Source organism: Electrona antarctica (genome assembly GCF_951216825.1).
Source record: "Electrona antarctica genome assembly, chromosome: 6".
NCBI lineage: Eukaryota > Metazoa > Chordata > Actinopteri > Myctophiformes > Myctophidae > Electrona > Electrona antarctica.
This window is the reverse complement of record NC_136811.1, coordinates 49,522,483-49,534,543: the sequence shown is the minus strand read 5'-3', so window position 1 is coordinate 49,534,543 and position 12,061 is coordinate 49,522,483. Positions and strand designations below refer to the sequence as shown.

Below are 12,061 nucleotides of genomic sequence, written 5' to 3'. Positions count from 1 at the left end.
TCTATATCGATCTGCCTGTCTGAAGAAACGCTATAGGACAAAACATCTTGCATCTGGAGGACTCCCTGCTGAGTACCAGAATCCTTCAGGAGTCCATTAATCTTACTGCACAAATAATATAGCAAGCCATAGATTTGCGATGAAAGGGAATGAGGAAACATAAAGTGCAGGTGCAGCATAAGAAGAGGGTCTTGGGGTTGCGTATAGGGTTGCGTTATAGCTAAAAAACAAATAATGGCCGGGGGGAGACAGGCGGTAAGGAGGGGGGGAGGCAGGGCTGCTGCCAGATTTGATTTGATTCTTGAAATCTGCTGTGGTGTGAAAATAGCCAATCTACAAACTCACAACGGGTCGCAATGTGACCCGTTGTGAGCTTATAGACCTGCTATTTGACAACTTCTGCATAAGGAGTACTTTTACATTTGGTACTTTAAATATATTTTGACACCAATATTTTTGTTTACTTTCACTCGAGTAAAATCGTATTCGTTCAAGTAAAAAGTACGTATTTCCACATTGCAGTATTGACAATTTTACAAAAACGTGTACGCTGGAAATCTGCACATGAGATCTATTTCAAAGCGATGACGCCAGTGCCAGGGTTGTAAAAAGAAGAAAAGAGGTGAAGGACAGGAGGGCTTCAGGTGAGAGTGACAGTGCTTTGCTCAGCGGGAAAAAAGAGCAACGAGCGCTTGATGGGTGTGATGTCAACGCCATGGAAGAGAAATGGTCATGGCAAAGATATGCGCACGCACGCACGCACGCACGCACGCACGCACGCACGCACGCACGCACGCACTCACACGCACGCACATACACAGAGAGAGAGAGAGAGAGAGAGAGCGAGAGAGAGAGATCTCATTTCAGTGAGTTAGCATGTTTTATTGTGTGTAGTAGTATAGTATAGTATATATAATGTAGTGTGTTTGCGGGTGTGGGCGTGTGAGTATGTGCATGAGAGAGAATATGCACTTTATACATTACAGTTTTTCACGATTGTTAACACAAAAATCTAAAACAATTTGCACAACCTTCACTTCATGTACCTAATCTGCACTCCCTTATCTGCATTAGACTCTGACTTTCCTTCTTTACACTCTGATGTCAATTACACATTACCTTGTTGTCCAAACACTACACACAATGTTCAGTTGTTGCACACACTTCTCACATAAAATCTCAAAGCATCAACCTACAACACACAAATAGTCAAATCTCTAAACATTCAGATCAATGAGAATGAATGAATGTGAGCAATTTGCAATCAGGACTGCAGCATAAAAGGGACTTGAAAGCATCTGTTTTGTTTGGTGAACAATGGAGAACCTTGAAGAGATCGACAACCAGAGAAGGAGAGGGGTAAGAGTGAGAGGAGGACGAGGTAGGGGAGTAGGTGGACAGAGAGGAGGGATAGAGAGGAGGGATAGGAAGAGGAAGAGGAGGAAGAGGAGGACGAGGTAGAGGAGTAGGTGGACAGAGAGAAAGAGGAGGAGGGAGAGGAGGAGGAGGAGGGATAGGAAGAGGAAGAGGAGGAAGAGGAGAAGGGAAGGAGAACGGTCATATCTAATGAGATTAGGGCAACTGTGGTTGACCATGTGCTCAATCATGGTTTGACCATGAGCCAGAGGGTCCAACCCAATCATGGTTTGACCATGAGCCAGAGGGTCCAACCCAATCATGGTTTGACCATGAGCCAGAGGGTCCAACCCAATCTCAGCACAGTTGATGGCATCAATAGAACATTCTGTTCTATTCCTTCCACCTTATTCTCCTTTCCTGAATCCTATTGAGGAGTTATTTTCAGCTTGGAGGTAGAAGGTATATGAACGGAAGCCACAGAGCCGGCTTTGAGCATTGTCATTCATGTGTTCCATTTCTATGATTGTGTTTTAAAATGTTCACTTCATTGTGCTGTAAATGCTTGGTAGTGTGTAGCCAATGCTTAGTTGTGTGTACTCAATGAATGGTATGTGTGTGTCATTTGAAAATATGGCTGTGTGTACCAAACTGTTCCATTTTGGGAATTTGATTGAATCATCATGGAAATGGAGAGTCAGGGTTTAGCATTTTGTGTGTGAGGTTTTCAGTTTTGTGTGTGTTGTTTTGAGAACGCCGGTTGTGAAAAACTGTAATGTCTGCGTTTGTGCTAGTGAATGTGTGCATGCATACATTCGCATGTGCATGCATATATACTGTGTATGTGTGTGCACGTGTGCGTGCGTGCGTGTGCAATACCTGATAGACAGTACAGTATTTCAAAGCTACACAAACAAAGGCAAGCGACACAAAAGGAATGAAGTATTGCATCTGGGTTGTGCTCTGGAAGGAGGCTGTTTCAGAGCACCAGGCTTTGGAAGGAGGCTGTTTCAGCACCAGGGGTGTAAGAAGCTCACTTTTGTTACTTCAGTAAAAGTATCAATACCATAATGGAGAAATACTCTGTTACAATAAAAATCTACTTGAGTAAAAGTACTAGTATTTTGCGCACGATGGACATACAGAATGCCAATTTCAATCCAAACACCACTGTTGCCGCTCTCATCGGCATACATCATCATACATCACATTGCGTGCACAGACAATCAAATCGTTATTTGGTAAACACAAACAAAGGCTGAGCATAGGAGGGGCTAGCGGCCCTCAACTTGTAGGAGAGAGAGAGAGAGAGAGAGAGAGAGAGAGAGGGAAAGAGAGAGAGAGAGAGAGAGAGAGAGAGAGAGAGAGAGAGAGAGAGAGAGAGAGAGAGAGAGAGAGAGAGAGAGTTCAGGGTGTTACAGCGGCAAAGAGTAAAAGTGCACAACTGTAAACAATATAACGACGACATCAATAAACACACCACCCACATGCACGCACAAACGCACATATTACCCATGGACACACGTTTATATAATAATAATAATCAAAATCTACGAAGTAACTATAGTAGCTATAACAACTATAGTGGAGTAAAAGTACAATATTTGTCTCTGAGATGTAGTGGAGTAGAAGTAAAAGTATAGGAAATTGGAAACACTAAATAAAGTAAAGTAAATAAAAGCACCTCAAAATGGTATTTAAGTACAGTCCTTGAGTACCACTTTCCACGAGTGCACATACGTAAAATGTATCCTCTGCATTTTACCCTCCTATAGGAGCAGTGAGCAACCGTTGGTTGTATCACTTGGGGAGCAGTTAGAGGTCAAAGTGCCTTGCTCAGGGACACTTGGACACATTGCTGAGGCCTGGGGATCTACAAGATCGCAAACAAGCTTGAAACTAATCATTATGAGCTTGTATTTGCTACTTCTGAACGTGACTCCTGAAAAGTATAATAAGTATAATTCCCACTCGACAGAGACGATGTGCATGAGGCCAATTATTGGTCCCCTCGTTTGATACCATTTTCTATCTCTCTCCAATCTACACTATTGACATCCTTATCTCTCAGAGTCACAGAGCCGTAACTCCTTGAAGGACCCCCGTGGGGGTCCCCGTGGGGGTCCCCGGACCGCGGCGGTTAGAACCACGTGTGGTGCGAGGAGACAGGCGGGCTGGCGGATGATGCCGGCGAAGGTGAAATGATAGCGTTGCTGTGGTCCTTAATAAGACGTGATTTTATTAGGTAATAAAGAGACGCCGTGGCGTGTGTGAGCTTATTGAATTATTCAGTGTTATTGTAAGGAGAGTCCGTAGGGGATGGAGCCGTCGCAGAGAGAGAGAGAGAGAGAGAGAGAGAGAGAGAGAGAGAGAGAGAGAGAGAGAGAGAGAGAGAGAGAGAGAGAGAGAGAGATGCCTTCCAATGCTTCAGAGAGCATCCCAGTGATCCCATGCTGACATTTACTTAATTAAACACCCTTTGAAATGCATTTTTGTACATAACAAACCTGAGTCAATAGTGACTCAAACAGCAGGAGAGTTCTGTGTTGTTCGCTCTAGTCCAGGGGACGGAATCAATTGGAGACAAGTGTTGTGATCAAACTAGTCATCCATCATCAAAACAGCATGTCCTCCCCAGCCCCAGACAGGACACGTCTGCACACTGCGTCTTGCACACTGAGTTGTGCGGTCTCTCAATTATATTATAGAACTCTATGACTTCCACACTTCATACCAGATTTCCTGGGTCGTTCGCCCTGAAGGCTATTTTCTTTTTCTTTAAAATCAAAAACAAAATGCCAGGGTCCCCGAGGCTACGTGACCATTGACCCTGCCTAAGCAGGGTCCAGGGACCCCTCGGGGTCCTTGAGGGGGTCACCAGCCAAATGTGCTAATATAACAAAAATATGTCTAACAACTTTAACCCTACAGTAGGCATCAGCTATTTCAAAAAGCAGATTTAAAAGTTCAGAACATGTTGCATGGCAATGTGTTGTGAGCTTGTAGATCGGCTATTAAAAAACAAAACAAATCAAAACAAAATAAATTAAAAAACATGAGAAAATCACACACAAAAAATCACAATTCTCGTATGGGGGTCTCTGGCACAAAATATTTTCAAATGGGGGCCAAATACAATATTCATCTTGGAGACCTTGAACGTTTGAAAACTACTAGTTCATGTCGTTTACTCTGAACTTAGACTTTGTAAGTTGCTCTCAAAAAGAGCACCTGCTAAATGCCTGTATTGTAATAGTAGGCCTGATTAGCAAAGTACTTTGTTGCGAAGTGCATTCATTTATGCCAACAAACGTATAATGATTATTAACAAGTAACATGTGTGAGTTCTCACACCAACTGTTGTTTTCAGTAATTTATGTCAGGGAATGATTACTGTAAAATACGCTCTGTGTGTGTGTGTGTGTGTGTGTGTGTGTGTGTGTGTGTGTGCGTGCGTGCGTGCGTGCGTGCGTGCGTGCGTGCGTGTGTGCGTGCGTGCGCTCACACACACCTGTGATTGTTGCACATTGTGCTCAAATGCAGCCTATACAGTATAAATGAGGTGTGAAGATAATAATCTCAGTATTGTCAGGTCTGGCGGTGCGTCTGTGAACAGACTCGCCAAACCGTTTGGCAGAGGCCCGTGTCAGCAACGGCGCGCACAATGCCAGAGATAAACAGGCTGTGTTGATTATAACTATGACAAAGTGTTGGTCGACTATATACTATTTTCACTGACGAAAACTAAAAGAAAACAAAATAGAAAACTAAGCTATCGTGACCGAAACTATAAGACAAAATAAAATGCAGTGCATACGTTGGTTATACATACCAACCCCGAAAGGGGCTATAGGTCAGTGGTTTTCAACCCTTTTTGTATCATTATTTATTGGGCATTTGAGCCACGGACCACCATTTGATGAGATTTAGCCTCTCAGACCCAAAACCTTGAAGATTTTGTTGTTGTTGGATAATATTTTAAGATAGGAGAGATAACAGGCAAACGTTCTCTAATTGTGTAGACTTCTTGTAAATTAAAGATGGAGTACCGTGATCTTTGAATCGTTTCCAGTTTTTCATGTGTTTATGAAGTGACAGTACTTCATTAGACCCCTTGGTGTGATTGTTCAGGTGCAATGACGTCTTCCCTTTGTATTTAGGGTTTCTTCCTGGAGGCTGAAACCTTGACAGTCAAACGTGCCAATGAAAAAAACAGTGATATAGTGACATCACAATATGACCCCCTTCCCTAACCCCTCCCCCTTTATCATACAACCCAGCTGTGCATGCAGCTTCAGTTCAGGTGGATTGATCACCACCCATCACCACCCACCAGGCAAACCAGGCATACTTAATGGCCTGTCCACATATAAACGACATTTTAACAAATAGGCTACTGTACACTTTTTTGAACGTTTTCTTCCTCCTTATATATTAATAATGCCTGATGATCATGTTTTAGGGTGGAAACAAATCACGGCACTCCATCTTTAAGTAATGCAGATGTTTAACAATAATTTAACTCTTGAGATCCGAAATTTAAACCAAATTGACCCATACGGGTCCATTTTGGTTTCATTTTACACTCTCAAGAGATAAAGATCTATAAGGGTCCATTTGATTACCAACTGTCCATCATTTAGCTGGGGACCACCTTGGAAGGTCACCTCCCTGGATCACTGTTTGGAAACCACTGCTAGATAGGTCTACCCTTTCCCGAACGTCTTTCTGACGTATATGTCGGTTTGGAAAGCCTGACCTTCCCGATGAATTTAGCTGCATTGGTAAACCATCACCACAGCCTGTATCATGTGGCCTCACCGTGCGGCACACCATGTTGTGAGTTGTGTGGCTTCTTCAACTAACTAGCTAAAAACGTTGGACAAGGAAGCCGTTATTAGCCGTTAGTAGCTGTTATTATTAGCCTCTCATGTCTTTTCAGTTGAGTTACCATGGGGAAATGGCGCGCATGTGCACACGCACACGCACATACAAATGGCAATATTAGATCTGCGTTTAGAAAGACAAGGAAATGTCTTCTGAGGTTTCATTTTTTTGGATTGGAGTGCTTCATTTTTCTGTCTAGTTGCATAACCAGTGCCATATGGCCAATTATAGCTGAGCCTGTCTGCCAGTGAAATTGCCTGTGACCATCAAGCAGTCAGTGTTGTGGAGTCTGTGTTCTGCAACCCAGTCAGACTGTGATCACACAGAGTCCCCTGCTGTAAACCCAGTGTAGCCTATTATAGCATCTTCACATTCTCCATGCCACTGCTTCCCAAACCTCTCCATGTCAAGGACCCTAAATTAATATAGAATTGGACTGCCATCTGAAAAATGATGTTGTAGTCATATTTTGGTCATCTGAAAGGTTTTAGTTTTACTGTAGTTTTAGTCGGCTAAATTTCATGAGATTTTACTCGACTAAATCTAAAGTGTTGATTTAGTCGGCTAAAAATAATTTTGGCCGGCCTTGATACCGCCATAATGTCTGATTTTACATCACAGCCAATCACAACACATTGTGAGCTTGTAGATCTGCTATTGTTAGAGCGCAAGACCCGAGCGCAACCAAGTATACTTGTTAAGTTACTAGAATTTCGCGGGCCTTCGGCCCGCTCATCCCAGAGTTGCGTTGCCCCGCGTTGCGATACAGAAGTCCACAGATACAGAAGTCCACAGTGACACGCGTTTTATGCAGCTGTTTTGTGTTGCAGCGCGTGCGCGCGCGCGTGTAGTGTTGTTGTTGTTATCCATATATGCGCCTCGGTTCGTCCCGTTTGTTCCACGCCAGGTGTCGATGCAGTCGTTTGCGCAATTTGCGTGTTTGCATTATTTTAAGTGTATAGGCATACCATATTGTGAATGAGCAAAAAGAGGACACATGCGCGCGTGCATGTGGATGTGGACATGCGCGTGCACGTCGTGCATGTGCATGTGTCGTGCGTGGGCGGTTCTGTTAAATTCAGATGTCAAAATAATCTATAGCCTAACATTAAATTGATCAAATATGCTCTATATTAGTTATGTATTTATTGAAAGCAGTGGCTCTCAAAGGTGTGATCCAGGGACCCTCATGGTTCCTTGAGGGGGTTCCAAATGGACCCATTATAGGTCTGTAACTCTGAGAGTGTACAAATGGAACCAAGTGGACCCTACAGGTCTGTAACTCTGAGAGTGTACAAATGGAACCAAATGGACTGTTTTATAACTTTTAACTCTGATACTGTACAAATGGAATCAAATGGGACTCTTATGGGTCCATTTGGTTTTACTGTCAGAGTTATGGGGGTCCTTGAAATTAAAATGGTTGAGAACCTGTATGCAATGGCTTATGGCTTGTAAAAAGAGAGACCAGCCTATTGTCCAAACCATCATATGTTATGCTTTGCTAGGTTGTACAAAATAATATTGGGTCAGTATAATTTGCAGGAGTCACCGCGCGCACAGCTGCCTTGTCTGTGTTGACATGACATGGGCTTGCAGGACAGAACTTTTATTTGTGACAGACACATAGTTGCTTTGCAGACAATACAATGTGCTTGTCATTGGTCAGTCACAAAGCTAAGAAAAGAATGTGAGAGAAAAGGTAAGGACTGGAAAGCTCTGTGTGTGTCTATCTCTCTTCCTACGTGAAGACGTGTGTGCTCTGTCTCTCTCTCGCTCTCTTCTCTCTCCTCCCTCTCTGGGGTGTGTGTGTGTGGGGGGGGGGGATTAGTTGCGCTGCCTTCGACAGTGCTATACTTCTCCAGCAGCGGTGCAGTACCGAGAGAGTGACACATTCTTGTGGATGTAAACGGCGCAACTTGTAGCTGTAAAGAAGTGCGGATTGTGTAGTCGCAGCGGTGCTACAAAGTGAATGTTACAACTCGCACGGTGATATTGTAAGTCGCAAATGCGAGTACGTAGTCGCACTGTCGAGGCCTGTGTAGTGTAGTGCCATTGTCGCGGCATCGCGAGGCGATCCCAAATCCCCCCCCGCGCACGCACGCACGCACGCACACACACACTGTACGTAGCTGTTTGTTGTTGCAGCGCGCGCGTGTGCGTGTAGTGTTGTTGTTGGTATCCATATATGCGCCTGGGTTTGTCCCGCTTGTACCACGCCAGGTGTCGACGCGGTCGTGTTAGCATTATGGTAAGTGTCCCCAAACCCTAACCTAACCACATGGAGCCACGCAGCATGGATTAGTTTTAACCCGCCACGCATGTCGGGAGCCACGGGTGTTTTTTAACCTGCAGCACAGGTGATTTTTAATGCGCAGCACAGGTTTGTCTGACTAATGACTGTAGTACTGTTGGTATGTCTAACCAACGTACGCATTCTCCCAAATTGGTGCCACGCTCTGGTCTCGAACAAAAACAAAACAAAACAAAAAACGCCTGTGTGTTGCAGAGAGAGATTTCAGTGATACTCATACATATATAGTAGGTTGAGGTTCCCACGGAAACATCTGTTGATCGGCGGCAGCGTTGACATTAAACGTGTTCATATTTCATTTCAAATAATTCATATTTTAAAATGTAGTTTTGCTCTTCCTCATGTCCCGTCTCCCCCGTGTGAGTGTGTGGCCTAGTCGATTCTTTTGGGCTTATTATCATAGACCTGGTTGCTTGTTTCTCTCGCAAAATCTGGCCTTGCTGTAACGTTCCTCAAATATTATAATATCAATTAGTAAACAAACAGATGGCTCACGTATTATTTGGTTCATTTGATATAGTCTAGTGTTGTATAAAACAATGGTGTGCATGTTTTGAAGATATTACCCATTAGAAGACATCTGGAACATCTTATGAAATAAACAATACAGTACTAGTGCGTTATAATGACTGATTGCCAAAAGATTTAATTGTCTTTCAGGTTCACCTGTGAATGGTGAGCCCTACTTTTGAATGCCAGAACGCTCGCCCTGGGTCACATCCGGTGACCAACCCACCGCTGTCTGTATCAGCACTCAGCAGGTATGAAAGGGAGCTTTTTTGTGATTTCCACATTGACCCTTTCAAAGGATATTTATTTATTTTAGGCAAATAGTGTGTGTGTTTGGAGTCTGTGTGAGTGCGTGCGTGCGTGCGTGCGTGCGTGCGTGCGTGCGTGCGTACTAATACAAATCCTTTAAGGTTTGTATTGCGATTGTTATCATTGCTTATTTGTCTGGATGAATCATGTAGTTATATATACAGATATTATATATGTAGCCTATGTATATATATATATATATATATAAATAAATATATATATATACACGCATATATATATTATATATTTACTTAGTGAGTGAAAAAAGGCAGTCGACGGACATTTCTCGTCACAGTTTTTAGTCGACAAGTAAAGCCAAAACCACACCAATGTGACGCCGTGCAACCCAACAGTTGCGAGTAGATGCATGGCGAGCCGTTGGTGTGGTTTGGGCCATTGAATTGAACCAGTTGAATCACTTGGGTCGACTTGGGTCGACTTGGGTCGACGTGCAACAGGACATATCACACCATGCACCGGGACGAACGCTAAAACCGCCTCGTCTCCGTCTCGACCCTTTGGTGTGGTCTGGGCTCAAGTGAAACGCCGCCGGCCGGCATTGTTATAAAGTGACCCACCTTGAAGAAGGTCATGGTGGAGCCGTCCTCGACCACGCCGTACTCGATCTTGGTCTGCTTGGCCAGGTCGTCGGCCGAGTCGATGGGCGACTCCATGCGCTCCACGGTCAGGAAGGCGGCCAGGTTGGCCGTGTAGGAGGAGATGATGATGAGGGTGAAGAACCACCAGATGCCGCCCACGATGCGGGTAGAGAGCGCCTTGGGCATGAGCTCCGAGCCTGGGGGGTGCGGGAGGGGGGACACGGAGCAGAGGAAGGAGGGAGGGGGTTGGGGGGAAGGGGTGGAGGGGTGGTGGGTGAGGGCTGGTTCGTGGCGCTGGGCTGGGAGAGGAGCAGCAGCGCTATACTAGAGAGCCCGGTTCAGACCAAGTGCATGGGTCTCACACACACACACGCACGCACATGCACACGCGCACACAGGCACACACACACACACGCACGCGCGCACACACGCACACGCGCACACAGGCACGCGCACACAGGCACGCGCACACATGCACACGCGCACACAGGCACGCACACACGCACACACACACATGCACACACACGTGCACACACAAACCTCTCAATCTCCATATTTTAAATGTTTGTTTTTTCGTAAAATGAATGCCCTCATATAGTAGAGAGAGAGAGAGAGAGAGAGAGAGAGAGAGAGAGAGAGAGAGAGAGATAGAGAGAGAGAGAGAGAGAGAGCGAGAGAGAGAGAGAGAGAGAGAGAGAGAGAGAGAGAGAGAGAGAGAGAGAGAGAGAGAGAGAGAGAGAGAGAGAGCGAGAGAGAGAGAGAGAGAGAGAGAGAGAGCAATATAGTACTATCAAAAGTAGCAAATCCACGCATTTGAAAGAAACGCAGTGCCGTGCTTTGAGCTTGTGGATCTGCTACGTTTGCTATATTTTTGGATTTAAATTCTTAAAAGTAACTGATTTAGGTTTTCACCCGAGAGAGACGAGACAATATAGTGTGTACACGCACACACACACACGAGCGTCGCACACGCACGCACGCACGCACGCACGCACGCACGCACGCACGCACGCACGCACGCACGCACGCACGGTAACACACTGTAATACACACATCTGTACACAGACACATTTGCACGTGCGCACACATCACGCAATCGCATCCACATTGCACACCCAACTGACTGGACACACACTCCTGCACAGAGTGGGCAGCAGGTCAAAGCCAGGCCTGATTAAAAAGCAGCCAACGTCCATCATGGGACAAAAATAAAATCCGAAGCGCTAATTTGATGGTTTGTGTGGTCCCCCGTGGTCCTACACCCAAACAGAGTTCAATTAGCACTCCCGATTTTGTACGGCGCCTTTTGAATTAAAGCTCTACACCGCCTCCACTACTCCGATCCACAGTGTAATTGTCCAGAGAGGAAATGTGTTTTGAAAGGAAGGGTCCCACAGCCTCTCCGCTGATGTGTTTAATTCAGTTCCATCCTAGTTTTACACAGAATGGATGGAGGTGTGTGAGTGGGTAGAGACTGGAGGTTTGTGTGAATTAGGTGGTTTTTCAGGATGTTTTTCTACACAAGCAGCTTGAGGATTTGAGATTTTTGCTATTTTAGCTATTTGAAGTCAGTTTAGGGTCCCCTAATAGCCAGCCAGAAGCTATGGCTATTAGGGGGTGCTTGGCATGGATATGTTTTGGGAAGCCCTGATCAAGGAGAAAAGGAGAAAGGGGCCGAGAGGGGAACCACTTTCACCCTATAGCCCCCAATTGAGACCTGCTGCCCCACACCCTATACACGGTAAAATCCGGACTGAATCTCAGGAATTTACTGTGCCATATCCACCAGCCACGTCCACCAGCCACACCACTCACAACCATCTGATCGGACTCATCCAAAATGGCCGCCAGCTATACCCACTGTGCCCATTCATCGATCCACACCAAAAAGGAAGAATTCAAGATAGAACGAAAGGTAAGACAAAACAAACATTCATCAGTACCATAAACACCAGGATGGATTCAGGTTGTCTGTGATCGCCCGCCATTGGCCAGCAAATCAAATGACAGCGTTTATTATTTTTTTCGAACATGGAACACGTTACCAGCCTCGGAGCTTCTTTTCACCGTTCCAAGTAACTCAGAC

At 45.1% G+C, this 12,061-nt stretch overlaps 1 protein-coding gene across 1 annotated transcript in view; it reads right to left on the bottom strand.

The window, feature by feature from the left end:
- Positions 1-12,061, bottom strand: part of LOC306925346 (glutamate receptor ionotropic, kainate 2) — a 174,634-nt gene that overhangs the window by 30,565 nt on the left and 132,008 nt on the right. Inside the window, exon 14 of the mRNA XM_079504124.1 lies at positions 9,955-10,172. Within this exon, the coding sequence (XP_079360250.1) occupies positions 9,955-10,172 (218 nt within the window). The remainder of the gene's footprint in view (positions 1-9,954; positions 10,173-12,061) is intronic.